Here is a 20,508-nt window from a genome sequence, read left to right as displayed (position 1 = left end):
AACATTGTAATGTGAAATGACTTCAGAGAACTTAAATATTAAAATGCCAACTTTGTGTATGTTATGAAGTAGGGTACTGTTGTTCTTTGCCTTAAATTTAAGATACTACAATGTTGATGTGCTGATCACCCTGTCTGATTTGTTTTACAATAATGATCGACTGACTAGTGTAATCCCTTCCTTAAGTAAATGGCATTAATAAGCAACTTTTTGTTGAATGTCAAGTAGGCCTACTGGAACAGTCAACAGCAACTGGATATTGGATCTCAGAACTGTGACACTCCAGCCTTATCTGGCCCCATTTTACCTTCATAATATGATTTCAAAAGAATATGTGCCTGAAAGAGCTCTGACAATCCACACGAGTCATCGTTATGACACAAAAATGCAGGAGCTACTCCCTGCAAATCTGTTGAAATTCATGGAGAGAACAAACAGCACCTGGGAGAATTTATCCTGCTGAACCCCAGAGTAAGTGACCCTCCAGTGAGAACCAAGGCAGAACAAGCCTCTGGCTTTGCAGCACAATATCTGATCCACAGCAGTCCTGCTGCTGAGTGTCACGCTGTAACCTCGGCATCTCCGTTCTGCACAGTGATGTAGAAAGAAAAGAAGAGATTCTTGAGTGCAGGGGAGAGTTCTGTCAGAATTAAATGCTTTCAGATGTACATGGGGTTCAGGAGCCCTGAACTCCTCAGTACTGCCTGTTGGAGACAGCTCTTGATTTTTAGCACCAACAAATGTCTGGATGGGTGGGGGATCTACCTCCTTAAGCAAACTACTTTTATGGGGTTTGTTCCACATAAAACCCATCTGAAGAGGTGGAATAGCATAAATCACAGTTGCTATTGTAGTCAGCAGGATAGTGTGATTTAAAAAGTTATGGTGGGGAGTATATCAGCCATCAGCAGTTTAGCAAAGTAAAAAAAAAAAATAATAATCTGGAAGGACAGGAACCTGAGCCGTAGTGCCCTCTTCTGGAAACCAGCTGTGGAAACTGTCGAAACATAAAATGACAAAACTGAGAATGTCACAAGGTGAAACAGACTGTTGTTTGGCAAACATGCTTCGTGACAGAAGCAGAGAAAATCTGTTTTACACAGATGTGCCTTAGGACAAAAATATTCAAAAGTTTTTAAAGAGTGTCTATAAAATACTGACCTTCAAGTCGAGCTGTTACAATATATATATATATATATAGAGGCTTATGGCACATATTATACATAGACCTTGAGCACATTAAAGACAAAATTCATGCAGATATCACAAGATATGACCTTCTGTCAGGTGAGATCGCTTCTCAGCCTTTTTGGGTGTAGATTTTGCTTTTCAATTGTGAATGAAATGTATTTTTGGTGAGATATCACTGTTGCCATGGATACAGTCCCAGCATGGTACTTTCTAAATTATTTTTTAAAGAAAAAAGAAATGTTGGCATGCAGGAAATAACAAAAGAAATTCCCTTTAAAGAGAGAGAGAGACACACACACACACACACACACACACACACAAACATAAATGTGTTTCTATAGCTAAAATAAACTATTCTAGGTCTTGAAGGTTGCAGTTGGTATTCATATTCTAGAGAGCATTTGATTGGACAAATCTATACTACTGAAAGACAATAAAAATATTGACATTTTGATTTAAAATGTAACAACTAACACTTTTCAAGCACGTAGGTTGTTGGAATCACGCAGAGGATGTTATAAAACGGTCAATGAGTACTGAAAGTAGCAAGTATTTATTTATTCAAGGTCAGATTATTTACATCGTAACCAATGACAACATCCTGGAAAATGGTACAAATTGTTTCCTTTAATACATATATATAATATTATATTTCTTGTAATTGTACTTTAACTTTATCTAAAATAATGTAATGGGGGGGGGGGTATAAAATAAAGAGCATTTGGTTAAAGTATTGTAGCAGTCTAACATCAAATATGTACAGAAAAATTTACAATTCAGAATTCAGATCTGTAAATTAACTTAGCGCAAAACTTGCTTCAGTTTTACAAAACACAACAAGCTTTACTCCATATGGCTATGCTTCAGCAAAGATCTGAAAGGAATAGAGGACACTTTTGCTTCGTTCAGACTGTTTTTTTTGTTTTTTAAGAACTTTCAGCAGATTCCAGCTGTTCTGCAGACATACACGGGATGAAAGTGTTTTAAACAATTAAGAAAACGCATTTTCTTAAATCACATTGAAAGATTAAAAAAAAACTATTCATAAAATTATAAAACAATACATTTCAATTGTTCCATAATATTAAGAGTAATATTAAATTAACAGAGGATGAGCATTTTGATGGGAGTCACTCATGAACCCACTAAAACATTTTAAAACAATTTTAAAGCGCTGTCTTTTTTTGCATTAAAATGGAGCTCACACAGCAGTCTACAAAACTAAACATTTAAAAATGAAACATTGAAAATGAAAATAAATCTATATATTTTTTTCCTTTTATCAACATGGTGATTCTTCACACAAAGAAAAATTTAAACTACAGAAGTCAGTGGATGATCAAAGAAGCAAGGAAACTAAGCCAGAAACCCCTACAATTCTTCCCTAGGTATCCAGATAAAATCATCAAAACTTTTTTTTAGCTTAGTGTGTGAGTTTAAAGAAATAATAGCTTGGTTTCAGTATATGTGAAAGAAACCCATATCATCTCATAATTATAAAACACTCTTTAAGTAGGACTACAGGATTCCACTGTTCTTAAAAACCACAAGGAAAATTCACCTTAATTTGACGAATGCTTGTTTGTTTTTATAGTTGCAAGGCCTTTGGTTCGTTAGGCATCTTAGGCTTTCTTCAGACTGGCAGCAAAATAGAATAAATTTTTTTTTTTTTTTTTTTTTGACTCATCTACTCGGATCTAATCAAAAGGTTTTGTCATTTGGCACACAGCATGTGTTCTGCTGTTCAAATGTTTGGGACCAGTAACAGTTCTTTTTTAAAACAAAAGAATACTTTTATTCAGTAAGGATGCATTCAATTAAAAACACTCACTAAAGTAATGACTGCTGAAAATTCAGTTTTACCATCACAGGAATAGACTCATATTTAAAATGTTTTTAAATAGAAAACACTTATTTTAAATTGTAACAATATTTCATAATATGACTGTTTTTACTGTAAAATAAAAGCAGCCTTGGTGAGCATAACAGACTTCTTTTAAAAACACTGACCCCAAACAGTAGGCGTATATATTCCTGAATGCGTAAAATGCCTCTTAATGCTTGTGTCTTGAGCAGAGGCGAAGTTTCCAGTTTCTACAACTGTGTAAGAAAGTCTCTCGGGATCATCTTTACTAATGTAAATATTACAGATACCGACTGCACTGTTTGAACAAACATCATGTGTAAACAGTCAGAAAAGCAAAGCGGATTTGCATCTGAGTCTGAACAAAGCCTCAGCCCTCAAGTGTTTGAAATATCAATAAGTTACTAGGTTTAGGCAAAATCTTTACACTGCAAACAAGGACAACTAGCTTAAAATCATTCTTTTGTTTTAAAAACAGCTTAGTTTTTGTTTTACATGAGGATCAGTGCTTCAATAACCAAATAGTATGCAAACACACAACTGAGTGTGTGTACGTGTGTGAGCATGAGAGAAAGAGACAGCATTTGAAAACACAATTTTAAAACAAGCGAAAAGAAAGTGAGAGGGAAAACAATAAAACATGAAAGTCTCTGCAGCGAGCCGCTCGGGTGATGTGACCGTAGCGACGTTTAACCACCTTTGCCACCGGATCTGCTGCCTCTTGTCCTGAAGGGCCTAAGGCACGTTGCCAGGTCCAGATTTATCCCATGGAAGAGGGGGAACTGTGACACCTCTGCTAACAGTGCTCCAAAAAATCAATCACCCGTGAGATAGATTTCTGTCCTGTAGTTCCAACAGAACACTGATGACAGGAAAGAAGAGAGAGGAGTTAAAAACGGATTTAAATATCATTGGCCAGACACGAAAGCACAGCCACACGTTTTACAACATCAGTGGAATTATATTGTGTGCATGGTGACCAGAAAACAATTTGATAACACACTAAAAGACATGTGCAAATACAGCCAAGACCTACTCTGATTGGACCACGGAAACCATTTAGATGCCTTTTCTGTTTCCGCATTCAAGCAAGTAATATGCATTACACAATTTGCATTACAGTTAATTCTATTCTACCACTTCTAAATTTTTGCTGTCATTTCCATTGGTTAGTAAAATAATGCGACAGCTGCCATTTCTAAATGCAAGGTGCAAAATGTTTGATATCATTGATTGTACTTACCGTCAGGTTCATGAAATTAAGAAATTTCTTAAGCATTTCAGCCATAATAGAGAAATCTCCCTTAGGAAGGTTTTCCCGTACGGTTTTCACATTCATCTGAGAAAGAGAGAGAAAGGATGTATTTATATTTACATTTCAATTTAAATTATTAAATTTATTTCAATATATTAATAAAATAGTAATAAACAAGTTAAAATTTTATTAATTCTTTGGAGAATTCATCAATTATTATTCATCCTTATAGCTGAGGGGCACTAGGATTTTTGTTTTAATATTTCTTTTTGAAAGACGTCTCTTATTCATACCAACACTGCATTTATTTGATGAAAATTACCGTAAAAACTGTGATTATGTGAAATATTATTTAAAAAATTTAAAACTAAAATGTAGTTTAATCCGGTGATGGCAAAGCTGAATCTTTAGCAGCCATTACTCCAGTATTAATGCAGTCACACAATCCTTCAGAAATAATTATTAATATCCTGTTTTGGTGCTCAAGAAACATTTATTTTATCCATGTTGAAAAACAGTTGCTTAATAGTTTTATGGAAACAGGATTTTCAGGATTTTTTTGATAAGCAGAAAGTTCAAAATAATTTATTTTATGTCTTCACTGTCACTTTTAATCAATTGAGTGTATCTTTGCTGAATAAAAGCATTGATTTGTTTTTCAATACACACAAATTAATGAATGAATGCACCCAAACATTAGTGTGATTTTCTTTTCTTTTTTTCTTACACTTTGGTGATCCTTAATACATCCTTGGACATTTAGTTTAACAACAGAAATATTTTTTTGTAGTTGTTGTTGTTATGGATCAACAGAAAAAAAAGTCAAAATTCAAAATAAATCTTTTAGAACCAAGTGACAAAATCTAATTTTAAAACAATAAAATAAAACAGATTTGAAATGCATCTATGACCTTTAATGATAAACCTACAATTATATCAGTGGTATGATTGTGTGTGTGTATTCTCAGGGTTTCCGCTGATAGTATAAAAACACCTCTCTCTGCAATGTTCAACTTCAGGTGAACCTTCTTCTCCATTATTGTGGCAGAACATAGCCCATGAAGATAGAAAGAGCACTCCAAGCCACTCCGTGAAAAGGTAATTGAAAAGCAAAAGGCAGAGGATGGATACAAGAAAATTTCCAAATCACTGAATAACCCTGGGAGTAGTGAAAAATCAGGTAAGAAATAGAAAAAGTATTGGCACAGCTGTAAATCTACTCATGACGACCCTGAGGGAGCTACAAGCTTCAGTAGAAAAGATGCGAGGGATCGTGCAGAACTGTTACCAAGGTGCTTCAGCGCTCACAGCTTCATGGGAAAGAGGTACAGAGAAAGAAACTGTTAAAAATGTCATACGACATCTCAGCTAGAGTTTTCCAGAAAGCATGTGGGAGACTCTGAATCCAGCTGTTGAAGGTTCTGTAGTCTGATGAGATCAAAATCAAGTTTTTGGCCACCAGATTTAACATAATGTGTGTAAGCTACACACTGAGCAGCATCAGAAACACACCATCCTCCCTGAGGTTCATGGTGGTGACAGCATCATGCCAAAGAGATGCTTCTCTGCGTCAGACACAAGAAGACATATGAGGGAGCAATGAATGCAGCAAAAGAGGGAAATTCTGAAGGAAAACTTGCAAGATGGGAGAAGATTTACTTTCCAGCAAGACAATAAACCCAGGCATAAAGCCAAAGCTAGAGGAATGGCTTAAAAACAACATTAATACCCTGAATCAGCCATGCCAGAGTCCAGACTTTAACTGAGAATTTGTGAGTAGACCTGAAAACCTGACTGAGCTTGAGCGGTTTGCAGAGAAAATGCAGAAAAATTGCAAATTGCAATTGCAGTGTCCAAAAACTCACAGAGACCCATCCATACAGCCAAAGTTACATCTAGCAAATACTTGTATACTTGTATGTACACTGACGTAACTTTAAAGGGCTCTAAAGTCACAAAAATATACAAAACTAAATAGTTGCTGTGGTTCAAAACTACAATTACCCAACTAGCTGCTCTCTGGGGCAACTAAAGGATAGAAGTGATGCTCACCGGACTCTCCTGACATAAACACCCAAGCAAAAGAGCGGAATATGAAGCCACAATGCTGTCCTCCATGTGTTTCCCAGCATGCTGCAGGGCTGAAAAACAAAGACAAGATGTTCACAGAAAAGCTTGCCCCAAACATAAATAAAATAAAGTGAACTATAACACACAGCATGGGTATAAAAATATGAAAGAAAAAATTATATATATAACTTTTTTTTGCATAAAAAGTTTAAACCTGATGCAAAACTCACATCAGGAAATATTTTTTAAGTCAAAACCATCTCAAGTCGAATCAAAACAAGTGTTTATTTGAGCCATATCAGTGAATAATTTGTACCTTTATTGAGGTCGAGCTCCTCTTCCTCCTCTTCTTTCTTGTCATTTGTTTCGTTGGTTTCTGAGGCGACCCACTGGATCTCTCCAGATGTTTCCTTCCACTCTCCACTCTGGTCTGCCTGAGATTTGGGCGCCTCACTTATGAGGTCATCGGTCTGTGCCTCAGCTAGCACTGCTGCTCGCTCCCGTTCAAGAAAGAGCTACACAGATGAACAGAAACACTTTAGTTGGCCAATATCAATCAGATTCAAAGATAAATACTTGAAGGGCCATTTGAAACCATCTTGACTACTGTCACCTGAACCAGAGCGGCCAGCGCGTTTGACGACTTTGCTGTCATGAGTCCCTTCTCGCCCTCACTTTTATCCTCTTTTTGTTTATCCATCCTACTCTCCTCCACTCCTTCGGTCTTCACATCTACCTCTGTCTCCATCAAGTAGCTTAAGTCCACCTCCATCTCCACAAGACAGTGTCTGTTTCTGGCACTGTACTCTGCCAGATTTATCAGCAGACCCAGACCCTGTGCACAGATAAAAACCTGGTCACACTCACAAACACAAGTCACGGCGCACGTTCTGACGCCAAAAACACCGGCACTTCAAAACCAAGTCTATAACTAAAGAAAATAATAGAACAAGTCAGAAGTAGAGAGTACAAACTCTAAAAAGCTGAATGAAGTGTCTTTTTTGACTCGCTATTAGACATCTGCAAACCTGGAAAACCTCAAGCACGGTTTCATTTATTTGGATTTGTGTTTTCATTTCATTGCTTGACATTTGTTTTACTTTTATTCGACTTTAAATTAAGGCAAATTTTATATTATAAACCTGTTAACTTGAATAGTTCTTTTAGTACTTGATGCAATATTTGTTTAATTGAGAAATAACTACATCCCACTGTTTTAATTTAATCATATCTTCCTACTTATAAAAGGGCTGGGGAAAATAACATGTTAATTTCTATGAATAATATTTGCTGTTTAACATTAAAACGATTAACTCAATTAACACAGCATCTGTTTTCGAAGGGAAATGAGAGTGGCTGACTCAGGTTGGTTCACATGTACCCAGGCACGCTCTTGAACGCATGCTTTTTTGAAGGTTGATGGACAAAATGTGAGACCCACATGTAAGACCCATGCATGTCACAAGTACAGGCATTCAGTTGTAGTATTTAATAATAATAAAATGTTGTTAAACATATTTAAGCCTTTATGTTTCTATATTATAATATTGCTAAAAAAATGTATGTTATGTTTTATTAACCAGGGCTCTAGACTAACTTTTTGCAATGCTTTTTTCACTTTTTTCTTAGGTGCACCAAATTTTCGACCACATCGCATTTAACACAGCAGTTTTACAAAGTCACCTTTTTTTCTTTCTTTTTTTTAATTGCTGTCCATATAGGCAATATTGACTTGTAGTCTAAATGATTAACTAACAATCTGGTCAACATAAAGTTCTTTATTTGAAGCACAATTCTACAAGAAAGGTAACTAACTGAAAAAGCGTTGGTGCTTAAAGTGCTTCACTGAGCTGAAATCTAAACTTAAAATATCTTAGTAGTGTGTATTGTAACACAAAATGTATATTTTGAATAAACACTATTCTTTTTAACATTTCATTTATCAAAGAATCCTGAAAAAAGTCTCACAGGTCCCAAAAATATTAAGCAGCACAACTGTTTCCATCATTGATTATAAATCAGCATATTAGAATTATTTCTGAAAGATCATATGACACTGAAGGCTGGAGTAATGATGCTGAAAATTCAGCTTTGTTTCACAGGAATAAATTATATTTTAATATATATTAAAATAGAAAATCTAAATTACCATAATGTTTCAAAAAATTTAAGTTTTTTCTGTATCAAATAAATGTATTTGATCAAATAAATGCATCCTTGAGGTGCACAAGAAACTTCTTTAAAAAGGTTCTTGTTGATATTTTTGCTCAGCATCATGAAGACACAGGGCTGTGTTATTAGTGTCATGAGTTTCTCACCAGGACGCGGATGTCGAATCTCTGCTCTTGAGGCAAATAACGTGGGACCTTCAGAACACAGTCCAGTGCGGTCTGGAGGAGGCCATCCTGCTCCCCTGTTTTAGTGCTGCCCCACTCTGAGAAGTCACAGCAAAAGAAATTTGCAGTTATTTTATACTGCTTCATTCTGCTTTTATAAATGCAGTTTTTGGTGAGCACTGTATAAATTCTCTCTATCACATGCAGTGTCTAACCATTATCGTGTGTGAGGTTGAGCAGAACTCCGATAACAGCTCTCATACAATCCTCCACGGCCTTGCCCACGTTGCTATGACTACTCTGCGGGAGGGCGGAGCTTGATGAAGAGACCTCTCGGCTGTAACGCTGTATCATCTGCTCACAATGCTGCAGGGCCCTACACACACAAAACACAACCCCAGAATGACAAATGTCCTGTCGCGCAAGGCAACTCAGAACTTTCTGTATCATCACACACCTTGCCGAGGACACTATGAGCTGGGACTCCTTGTAGGCGATCAGATAAGCCTGGTTCTCAGGGTTATGGACTGAAACCTGGAATTAGGTTTTAAATTAATTATACATAAAATAACATGCTTTTTCCTCGAAGGATGTCAAAGGTAACGCATTAACTTGCAGTCAACATTTTCAAAGCTGCTAATTAGCTTATGAATGCATTTATTCAAATGTAATTCCGTTTGGTGAAATTTCTAAAAACTGATCAGCTCGACAGTTCAGAAGCGCAGTGGAGGCCTGCAGCAATCAGTACACTTCAAATTAAGACAATAAAGTCCATGTTATTAATTACTGCAGGTTATTTAAGTATCACAGGTCTCTCTTTAAAGGAAATCAATTAAAATTGTTATTGTTACACTTACACTCTCCAGCACTCGTAAACAGCGCTCTGCTCCCCAGAGCGATGCCACCAGACTCTCTTTGTCTTCTTCTTTACTCAAGTTCTCCACACACTCTTTCACTGAGGGCAAAAACAAGATTTCCAGCCATTTTTCTTAAAAAAGAATCATGAAAAATGAGAGACTCAATTAGGGTACCTTTATCTATGATGTGGTCCAGTCCCCCAAGCAAGCGCAGCTCTTCTTTAAACCAGTCTCCGGCTCGCTTCGATGTCAGAGACAGTAATGTCTCCATCGCTAAGTGACCCGTCTGAAATGCGAATTTGAAAAATTGCATTCTCTCAGCAATTTAGCAAGGATGCATTACATTTAACAAAAAAAGTGACAGTAAAAACATGATTGTACAAAATTGTATAACTGTTCTATTCCAATTAATGTGATCTGTGAACTTTCTACTCATTAAAGAATACAATGTTTTCCGGTTTCCACAAAAATTAAGAGCACAACTGTTTTCAATATAGATAATGATATGAAATGTTTCTTTAGCACCAAATAAGCATATTAGAAAGATTTTTGATGGATCATGTGACACTGAAGACTTCAAATTCAGATTTGCCATCATAGGAATAAATTTGATTTCAATATATATTTAAATAGAAAACATGATATTAAACTGTAAAAACTATTTTAAATTGTAACAATATTACACAATATAACTTTTTTTTTTATCTTACAGACCTCTTGATTTTTCATAGGTAGAGAAGGAAATATGCAGGGAAAATTTGTCGAAAATGAAAATGCCATATATCAAAGACTGCATTTGATTTTCTATGCTTTTTTCACTGTTCAGTTCACAAACAACTAAACAAAGACAGATTTTTGCTGCTTGTCTGAACAAAGCCAAGGTGAATGGAAGAACACGTCTTCTATCTAAAACATGCATTGGTTTTCCGTGTCGGTTCTGACATCAAAGGTGTGAGAAACAGCAGTCACTCACTGTGATGTTTTCTAGGTCCAGATGCTTGTTGTGGACTGTTTCGCAGAGTTTGCGGATCTTCTCTTTAACTCGGCTCATCTCTTTAGCGGTTAACTGGTCTGCTACGGAGACGTCATCCTGCTCTAGTTCCAGTAGCCTGATCATCAGCTCCAGACAGGACCGGTCCAGATCCATATTTAGCCGGTCTCGGCTCAGTATGTACATCAGAGACGCTGTGCAGAGTGCCAGGTTCTGCCAGATCCAGAGGAACAGTGAGACATCTCACCACAACTTTTAGGAGTACACAAGCTTATAGATTGCATCAACTGAGATAAACTAAAACTTTAAAAACAACACAACACTAAACACATAGTCACTTTGCATCATAAAAAAAATCCCATAACTGCAAGACATGGCCTTAAGTGACTCTAGTGGCTTTATTCTAAACATCTGTCTTGACTCATTAAGGGGATAATACATTTTTACTGAACATCCTTCAATACACAAATAAATTCAAGTCAGGCTGGAAGTGTCAAGGCAAACATCCATGCTCCTACTGTGTAAACTGAACAAATGGGATTCACAGAGTGACATCTCAGGGTCTGTTTGCGTTTCTCCCTTGTCTGCCGGCAGAGATGATTACATCTCCAATTAATGTGTTCTAATGAAGTAAACAAACAGCACTGTAGCTGCGTTCATTCATAATGATAGAGCTGTGACAGTTTTGAATGATGCTTGGTTGTACAGGATTGTGGGTAAATTAAAGAAAGTCTTTGTTTATGTGATTGGTTTGTTGGTTAGGTGCTTGATGATGAGACACTCACCGGGTGCTGTTGGGCATCACTGAGCATCTTAAAGACCTGGGCCACCTTCCCTCTGGCCCTCAGGTGCATGCGGAAGCTCGGCATGGCACAGCGCGTGGCCAGAGTGATTATACTGCAGTCAAAAATGAAGGAGGAAAAAATCAGTGGTTCAGGGCTCCAAGCAAAAATATCAAGTAAGGAGCCATAGGCTTCTTTTAAAAAACAACATTAGGCGCCAAATAATTGTTTTAAGGTCTACAGAATAAACGGGTTTTATTTATTTTATTCTTTTTTTTAATTTAAACATTTGAATCATACTGTCATGTGTTTATGTAGATTTTCTTGAATTTATCAGCAATTTAATCCATCTTGTAGATGAACTGGAAACTAAGGTTTACTTAAAATGGGAACTAAATGTCTTTTCCAATTTGAAATATACAGTCACAAATAACTGTTCATTATCTGTCCCAAAATCATGGACCACAAGCATCACTTGGCCACTGAGTGTAGTTTGGGCTCATCCTCAATACATCCTGTAAATGCCCTCTTAAACACTCTTAAAAATAAAGGTGCTTTGCGATGCCATAGAGGAACATTTTTTGTCTAAATGGTTTCATAAAGAACCTTTAAGATCTGAAGAACCTTCTCGTTTCACAAAAGGTTCTTTGTGGCGAAAGAAGGTTCTTCAGATTACAAAAAGGTCAGAAAGACAGGTTTCGTACAGAAACTGCAAAATTAAATTCCAGGAATTTCAAGGACTTTTCAAGCACTACTTCTTTGGTTTTCAAGGACTAAAATCAGAGATCTCACTTATCAAACAATATTTTTATTATCTTTCAAATTCTAATAAACTATTAAACAATGACTGTGGCAACTTTAACATTTGAAAGGACATTATGGCAAAGTTTCCTTATTTAAACTGATTTTCTTTTTCAGGAATATATGACTGACCTGAAGTATGAAAGCTGTATAATACACTTGAGAAATTATGAGCTATATCACCACTTATCAACACTCGGGTGTGTGATGATACACTTAGCTCATGAGATATACAGATACTTGGTTCATTAGAATGAGACAATACTTTAATACTATTTTAAAGATTTTTTTTTAAATGAGAAAATATTTGTCTTTTGATCACACAAATCAAAACAATGCAGTTGTATTTTGAAATATTTTAACTAATCAAGGGCTGTAACTAATGATTATTTTGACAATGGAGTAATCAGATATTTTTAAGTAATACAAATAGACTTTACTGAAAAACTTAGCATGTCTTTAGTATGACTATTTATATATAAACTAATGATGCAACAATGATAATTGGTTCAAAATAAGTATCAAAACCAAGTACTTACATGGTTTTATTGAACAATCCTGATAAAATAGGCCTGCATTATGTAATATGCCTACAATAAATATGAACATCAAATTTAAGTTTATTATGTATTATAACAAATACCTGCAGAGGGCACCCACGGCCTAGCGATGCTTCACTTTACAGCTGATTCAAGGACGTTTAAATCCATGTAATTTTAATATTTGCCCACCTGCAAACTCAGAGCGAGGCTATGAACTTTTATTTTGAAATCGCGATGTACAGCAAATCGCATACTTAGAAATTAAAATAAATATAGCAAAATACTCCTTTTTATATTTATTGTAGCTGACTGATGAGCTTATGGAAACAGAATGGTTACTGATGTGAATGTGTATTACATTGCAATGTTTACAATCTTTACACATTTTCTGCAGTTTGAAACGGTTGTACTGTAGGCTCTCTTATAAAATATGTACTCTACTAGTAAAGAGAAAAGTATGATACTGTAGGTTCACGTGCTCCTTAAACTGAGGCACTAACTCATACTTATAGAGAGCCAAAACTGTATTTATTGTTCGAATTCTGTTATGTATTGGGAATCATTTTAAAGCTGATACTTTATTTATTATAAATTAACAAAGCTTTTTGCGATTACTGGATGGCAAGTGCGCTTCAAATAATGAAGTTTACGCATTAGCAAAACACAGCATAGACCTAAGATCTTGTTAAGAACAAGCCATATTAGTAATGATTATAAATGAGAATTGTTAACAATATTGCAAATATCCACACAGCTGACAGCTTTACCGGTTGTAGTTTAAGTTGTGCACGAAATAAAAACTGTTTTTCTGCATTTTCTCTTTAATCTTCATAATTTCGATCTCTCTCTCGCTGTACAGTTGAGCTGTGTTTATCAGGTGTGTGTCAGCGCTGCTGCGCGGCAGAGATAAGGATTGTTTGAAACTCTTTTATCCACTAAAACTTTGATGTGTGCCATCTCAGTTTAATACGCGAACATGAAACAAAATCACAAAACAATCAGGAAAAAGCCATTACATGCACATTTTTAAGTTATAACATGTAAATACAAAAACTTAACTTGCAATTTAATATTTATGGTCACAAATGCAACAATTTTTGTCGCAGTTTGGAGCCCTGGTAGTTTGTGATATAAATGTGTATTTGTTGGTAAAAATGCATATATGGGGATTCCAATGTGCATCAGTGTTATTTCGATTAACTAAAACAATATAAAATGCGAAAAAGCTGAAATAAAATACAACATAAATACTGTACAATTTAACTGATTTAAAGACAGAGCTACAATTTGTTCTGTATACCATCGTTTAATAAAAAGGAAATAAAATGTAAAATGTATATGAATATTCATATTTTAATATTCATCATCTGTAATAGTTCACAGCAAATAACAGCTGTGATACATAGGCTTGAGGTTGCAAATTACCCAGAATATTCCATTCAGTGTTTGTCTCACCTAAGGCAGCGTGTGTTGAGGGGTTGTGTGCTCTTCAGGCCTGTCTCCAGATACTCAAAGTCATCAGTGAACTCCTGATTCTCCCCAAACTCCACTACATCATTAAAGTGCTTCACATGTTGGACCACGGTGTACAACTACACACACATAAACACAGGGCAAGAAACAGACAAGTCCTTAAGTCAGTGTAGGGCTGGGCGATTTTTCTGATTTTATTGATGAATTAGAATTTAAAGTTTTGCCACAATTCTATTTTTTAGAAATCATGGAATCGTGATTTTGAATAGCAATATTACTAAAAGCAGACAAAATGAATAAAACAAATAAAAAAAAATCTAAAACTTCTACTATAATATTACATAAATAATACTAAAATAACTCGGACACATAAGTGGACACAAATTTTAAAAAGAATCATTAACATTATTTCCCAGAGTACAATGCTTACCTCCTTGTGCTCCTTCCTGCATTTGAGTGCAGTGACGATGTCCTGGTATGGCTCAGTGGGGATAGTGACAGACTTGATGACTTTAGGAGGAGGTGGCGGGGCTTTAAACACTCCATCATCTTTATGGGAGTTTGTGTCTTTGCTGCAGCTGGACACACTGGCCTTCTGCAAGAAAAACAACAACAGCAGCATTATGGTTTGCAAAGGCAGAGGAAATTGTATAAAATTCAGCGGTTATGAATCGAATACTTTACTAACAGGTATAGCCACAGTACGAGAGGAAGCATGAGGAGGCACTTCCTCCGGCTCGGGTTGATTCCAGTGACGCGCGTTATATACGGCTTTAGCAGGAGACTGTATTAAACACAACAAAACAAAACCACAACTTTGTTATGGTAAAAATTCAAATGTAACTTTTTACTTTGTTACTCTGTTTCTACTTAAGCTTTTTTAGCTATACTTTTTTTGGCCCGCTGAAGATCTTGCGTCCGATCTCCTTTGACTTGTCACTTTGCTTTCCATGTCGTTCCTTCTGTGAGTCTGTAGCACCTGTCTCATCCAGCGACTCCTGAGAATCTGACAACAGATTTAAAAAACAAAAAAGGGACATCATGTATTCAGAGATAGCTCTACAAATAATCGTTATCCATAATTATAGTTTAAATTTCCCATCAAGCTCTAATGAAATGATGAAACCATGCATTAGTGAAGATGTGTGCTTGTGAGTACCTGTACTTAGGCTGCTTTGACTCTGTTGACTCTCCTGCGAGTCGTTGATCTGGGGACTGCCCACGCTGGCTGCCAAAGCTTCCGTCACTGATTTCTTATTCTTCTTCCTCTCCTTAGCTGCCACGTCGTCCTCATCCTCACTATCGCTCTCACTGAGATCGTCAAAACCAAAGTATTTGATCTTGTAGCTGGTGCTGCCGGATGCAATGGCGTCTCCATCTGTGTCCTGAGCCTCATTCTCCTCAAAGCCAAAAAACTCCAGTTTTGTCTCTTTTTTACTTTTACTCTGAGTGGTTCTGAACCTAAAAAAAAAAATTATAAAGGGAGTATGAAAAGGGAAATCCAGGTGACAACATGCTAGTCTTCTGATTGAGCAAATAAAAAATTAGGTGAATCAAGAGAGTATGTTTATATTATACCTAGTAGGCTTGGAAGGTTGGGTGTCTGTTTTCCTCCTGAAAGTTCCCCCCTCTCCGATGTCAGCTTGTACTGGACTGACAAGATCATCCACACTCCTTTCCATCGAGTCCTGGATGGTCACGTTACACACAGACACACAGGATGGGTGAAGAACGGTGTAGTCCCTCACCCGGCCCCGACCTGCAGGCTTGACTTCAGAAGTCCCAGCGACCCCTGCAGCGGTGCTCTTAACCAGCGCAGAGGCTGGTGTTGAACTCACAGCAGGAACCGTCACGTCGCTGGCTCCAGAACTATCCGTCCCTTTATTCTGTGGCCGTCGGTACACTCTGTCGCTGGATGGTTTAAGAAGCGGAAGCTGCTCAAAGTCAACAGGTTCCACTGGAGGTTCAGGTTCAGCGGGGCACTGTTCAGAGCTTTTGAGGCCATCAGAAGAGTTTCCAGCCTGGGTAGAACTCCCCTCGCCGGCCCCTGGAGGAGAGTCCTCCCCAAAAGGGTCCCACTCATCGAAGATGTTTCTATTGTGGGTTTTTAAGCTGGAGATCTGAGAGACTGGTTTACTTACTGTGACACTGGATCTGCTCCAGGCTCCTACAGAGCCAGTGACATGTGATGATGCTGGAGATGTTGTAGCTACAACAAAAAAAAGTAGTAAGAAATTGAAGGTGTGTAATTAATAAAGTGTTTTAAATCAATTAACTATTGAAAAGATAAGATACATATAAGACCTAAAAGAACTAGTTCACAAATCAGAAATCACTACTTTTCTACATTTACATTTATTCATTTAGCAATCTTCAAAATATCTTCTTTTGTGCTCCGCAGAAGAAATAAAGTCATATATGTTTGGATCGTCAAAAGAGCACATTTCCTTCAAACCCCGTAATAAATGTTTCCACAGTCGGATGAAGATATAATTATTACTATTAGAAGTTTTATGATCCTTAGAGGGTTATCACAACCTGAGTCCTTGTTTCACTTCTCCTCTAATGGTTGTAATTAGCCATGCTAAAGAGCCGAGGGAAAGTATCAAACTGCATAGGTTTGAAAATATCCTGCTGAGCCCTATATAGTCCATGCTAGTGTGCTTACACGAGCTCCTTGACTACATAAAACTACAAAGTGAAGACTTCAGCAGAGCTACTGCTATTCTCAGCATTGATTAATCCAGTATACCCTCCTCCAGAAAGACACAGTGACTCCACCCCACCATAGCAAAATGGTGTGAGGTCATCATAATGACTCAGACATCATAACGTGTCTGATTGAAGTGATCAAGGTCATATTCAATATCCTGGCTGTAGTAAGACTAATGAAACTAAATTACTAAATTACTTCAAAACCCAAGTACTTGAGCTTATTAGAACAATAATAGTCCCAATAATAATAGGGACAATAATAGTTGTGTCATGTCATCATTTCTTGGATGATAATGACTAAGCCATATTGTGATTATTATTTTACAGACACACTAAATTATACATATTTACACCTAATTTTAAAGGGATAGGTCACCCATAAATTCAAATTCTGTCATTTACTCACCCTCCTGTCATTTCAAATCCATAAGACTCTTTTCTGATCTTTTTAAAATAATTTCTCTCAAGCAGACTTGGATTAAACCGCTTGATACATATAGAATACTATCTTTTATGAAGCTTTAAAAATGGTTGATTTGCAGACTTTCAATGGATAGTTATCACTTCAAAAGTCTTAAAGCCAAAAGACAAAACTGCTATCATTTTGTGAAAGCAGCAATCCTGGCTGCCATATTAAGGGGTCGTTCCAAACCGAAGTGCTTAAAACTGGCCACTTTAAAGGGCTCTTCAGAATTAAGAATTTTGAAGGGTGTAATTGGTGGACACTTTACTCTCATGATTCTTTGCACAGGTTTAATTAAGCCCGTCAGAGTGGAGAGTCACAGAGTGACTGTGAAAGCCATACAGGTTTGGAACAGCATTAGGGTGAGTAAATAAAGACCGATTTTTCATTTTTGGTGAACTGTCTCGGGTAATTAACATGTTTCTGCATGAACAGTGTGTTCCACAAACAAACTTTGTTGATTGTTAAATTTCCTACCTGGGCTATTCATACCAACCACCCTGGTGCTGACGTTCTGGCTGCTACCCAAGGTGGAAGTACCCACGGCGGTCAACGCTGGACCCTTACTGGGCTTTTCTGCCTGGGTCTTCAACTGCTCGTTCTCGGATCCTGCTGCATCTGTGCACGTCTCAGATTGTGGAGTATCTCTCGATGTGACAGTTTTGGACTCATCGTCGCTATCAAACCCAAACGGGTCCTCTGAGCTGTCATCATCATCAAAGCGGGGTCGTTTAGTCAGCTCAGGAACCTCTGGCTTGAACAAGGGCCGTTTGACCCCCAACTGTGCCTTATAGGTGGTCTCTCCCCATTTGGTGCTAAGCGTAGCTTTCTTATTAGAAAACACTTCATCAAACTTGGAGCTGGCCTCTCCTCCCTTCCGAGTATATGTTTTACTAAATCTGGACGTCATGTTGACGTTTGTTACATATTCTCTACAAGGAAACAGAAGACATGGAAGAATTAAAGTTCATGTCAGTATCTCAGCATGTAGGGGCAAACAGAAGATTTGTGCATATCGCACCTTGTTTTAAATGCTACAATGGAACTGAAACAGATACATATGCAAGAATATATCCAATTTAACCCAATAGAGCCTACTGTATTATATTTGATACATACATTTCTACATACACAAGTCCTCTAAACTATCAACATGATTAAATTTGATTAAAAACATTCTTTTTTTTAATATATACATATATTTTTTTATGTTTTCAGGTTATGATACATCTGCATATGTGCTGTAAAACCTTCAATAAGTTTGTATTAAGTAAATGTAACAATAACATTACTTAGCAATAACTTATTAGGCTTACTTGATTATACATCAATTATTATATTTATATTTATTAGATTTTATTTTTTTAATCATGTCTATCCTGCTATCCCTGAAACACCATACAGAACTAACAAATATTGCTACTTACTTTGCAATCACATAATAATTGCTGTTAATAGTGTTGACTATGTCTGGTTGACTATGTCTTATATTCAATTTTCTGAAAATTCCTATCATATGCACATAAACTGACAGGCACCACTTATAAGCTACTACTAAATATTGTAGAAACTTACATTTCTGTAAAGTTGCTTCTCAATGATTTGTATCGTAAAAAGCGCTATACAAATAAACTTGAACTGAATCAGGCTTTACAGGGTTACCAGAGTAAAAAGCCTAAAGACGGTGTAAAAATACAAATAAACAAAGATTGATGGGTAATATTTCTTGCGCACAGGTTCTTTATTCAATAACATGTTTTTGAAACCATTATACAGATAGTTCACGAAATATTGAAAAATAAATCTCATTATTAACTCATCCCTAAGCTGTTTCAAACTTTTTTTTTCAGAAGAACACAAAAGAAGATTTTAGGCGGATTGATAACATAATGACACCTCAGTCACCATTCAATTTACTTGTATGGAAAAAGATACACTGAGGCTGTCAGACCCTAACATTCTGCATAACATCTTCTTTTGTGTTCCACGACCAAAATAAAGTCACGCAGGTTTAAAGCAACACGGGGTGAGTAAATTATGACAGAACGTGTGATTCGGGGTGAACTAACCCTTTGATGACTAAAATTTCGACCAGAGACATTGTTAACGTTACATGTTTGCACACTCACCGAGCCACAGTATTTCCACTGGGCCTCTGTGCTCCGGGCAGCCGCTAGAAAGAAGTCCAGGCGATCTGCTCAATGAGCAAAAGCGCAAAACGAGGCTACAGCGCGGTGCGACTGTGAGAAGCACAAATTAGGCCAGATCGTGAAGTACGGCTGTTGTTTATTTGTGGAGAGCTGGATCGGTCGGACAGCGATGCGCCATTAGTGTCACCCCTCCTTCTCCGCCCCCCAACTTCGGCGTAAAGCCTGGCGTCACACCAGAGCGCCGCTCGACCAATCAGAGATGCACGCACTGAATGTCCGCGCAGCAAACGTAGGTCCGATTGGATGACATGGAAAAGAAGGCGCGTTCTAATTGGAGGACAACTGCAACTTCTGGGCGGGGCTTCATGGTGAGGTCGGATTTTTTAGTCTATGGGTCGGACATACTTGCGCCTGCGCAGATAGCGATCTAGGGACCAGTTCTGCGCAGTAGCTATGCGCAGTAGCAAGCAGGAAGTAAAGCCTTAAAGCCGCGAAATCAACGGCCCCGCCCCTGTGCCCCGCCCTCACTCTCCCTCGCAGAATGCACATACCGTAATCTGCACTGTTTTGGAAGTGGAGTCCTGCTCCTGTGAACTCTGTCTGCTCCGTTCCACTCCAATCTCATTAAAATAAGGTAAATACAATCTCCTCAGTCCTCCGAAGATCATGAAAAAAGCCTGTTGACGCTTCAGTGCCTTCTCGGCTCAGAGAGAGAGCTGTCAATCACAGCTGTCAATCACGACGTCACACCACCGTTTTTAGAGCATTAAATAACTATCTAAAAAACAACTTATTTTAAAAACGAACACTTGAATTTACATTAGCGTGATACAAACTACAATAAATGACAAAAAACAGCTTCGGAAAAAAGATATTTGAAGGGTAATTTAATTGTTTAGTTGGTCTCGCGTCCCATTGAATAACATGGGGAGGCGGGGTTTATGACCTATACTAGGACCACTCACCAGGGGGCGATCGAGACGTTTTGGCTTCACTTTGCCGTTGATAGACGGCAGTA

General features: G+C 37.3%; 1 protein-coding gene across 1 annotated transcript; it reads right to left on the bottom strand.

Annotated features, from left to right (window-relative positions):
* Positions 1-3,231: 3,231 nt before the first annotated feature.
* wapla (WAPL cohesin release factor a) lies at positions 3,232-19,863 on the bottom strand. Its single transcript, XM_059520393.1, has 20 exons — positions 19,470-19,863; positions 17,818-18,272; positions 15,741-16,371; positions 15,322-15,623; positions 15,053-15,168; positions 14,851-14,946; positions 14,593-14,757; positions 14,145-14,281; positions 11,350-11,461; positions 10,547-10,777; positions 9,748-9,859; positions 9,574-9,671; positions 9,174-9,250; positions 8,932-9,092; positions 8,699-8,814; positions 6,994-7,215; positions 6,697-6,895; positions 6,363-6,451; positions 4,299-4,394; positions 3,232-3,917 (listed from the first exon to the last, which is right to left on the bottom strand). Exons 2-20 carry the CDS (start codon positions 18,248-18,250, stop codon positions 3,852-3,854), a joined length of 3,459 nt encoding a protein of 1,152 aa, XP_059376376.1. The 5' UTR covers positions 18,251-18,272; positions 19,470-19,863; the 3' UTR covers positions 3,232-3,851.
* Positions 19,864-20,508: the final 645 nt, after the last annotated feature.

This window comes from Carassius carassius, chromosome 32 (assembly GCF_963082965.1).
Source record: "Carassius carassius chromosome 32, fCarCar2.1, whole genome shotgun sequence".
In the NCBI taxonomy this organism is placed as follows: domain Eukaryota; kingdom Metazoa; phylum Chordata; class Actinopteri; order Cypriniformes; family Cyprinidae; genus Carassius; species Carassius carassius.
Note: the sequence above shows the minus strand (reverse complement) of the source record. Positions and strands in the feature narration are given on the sequence as shown.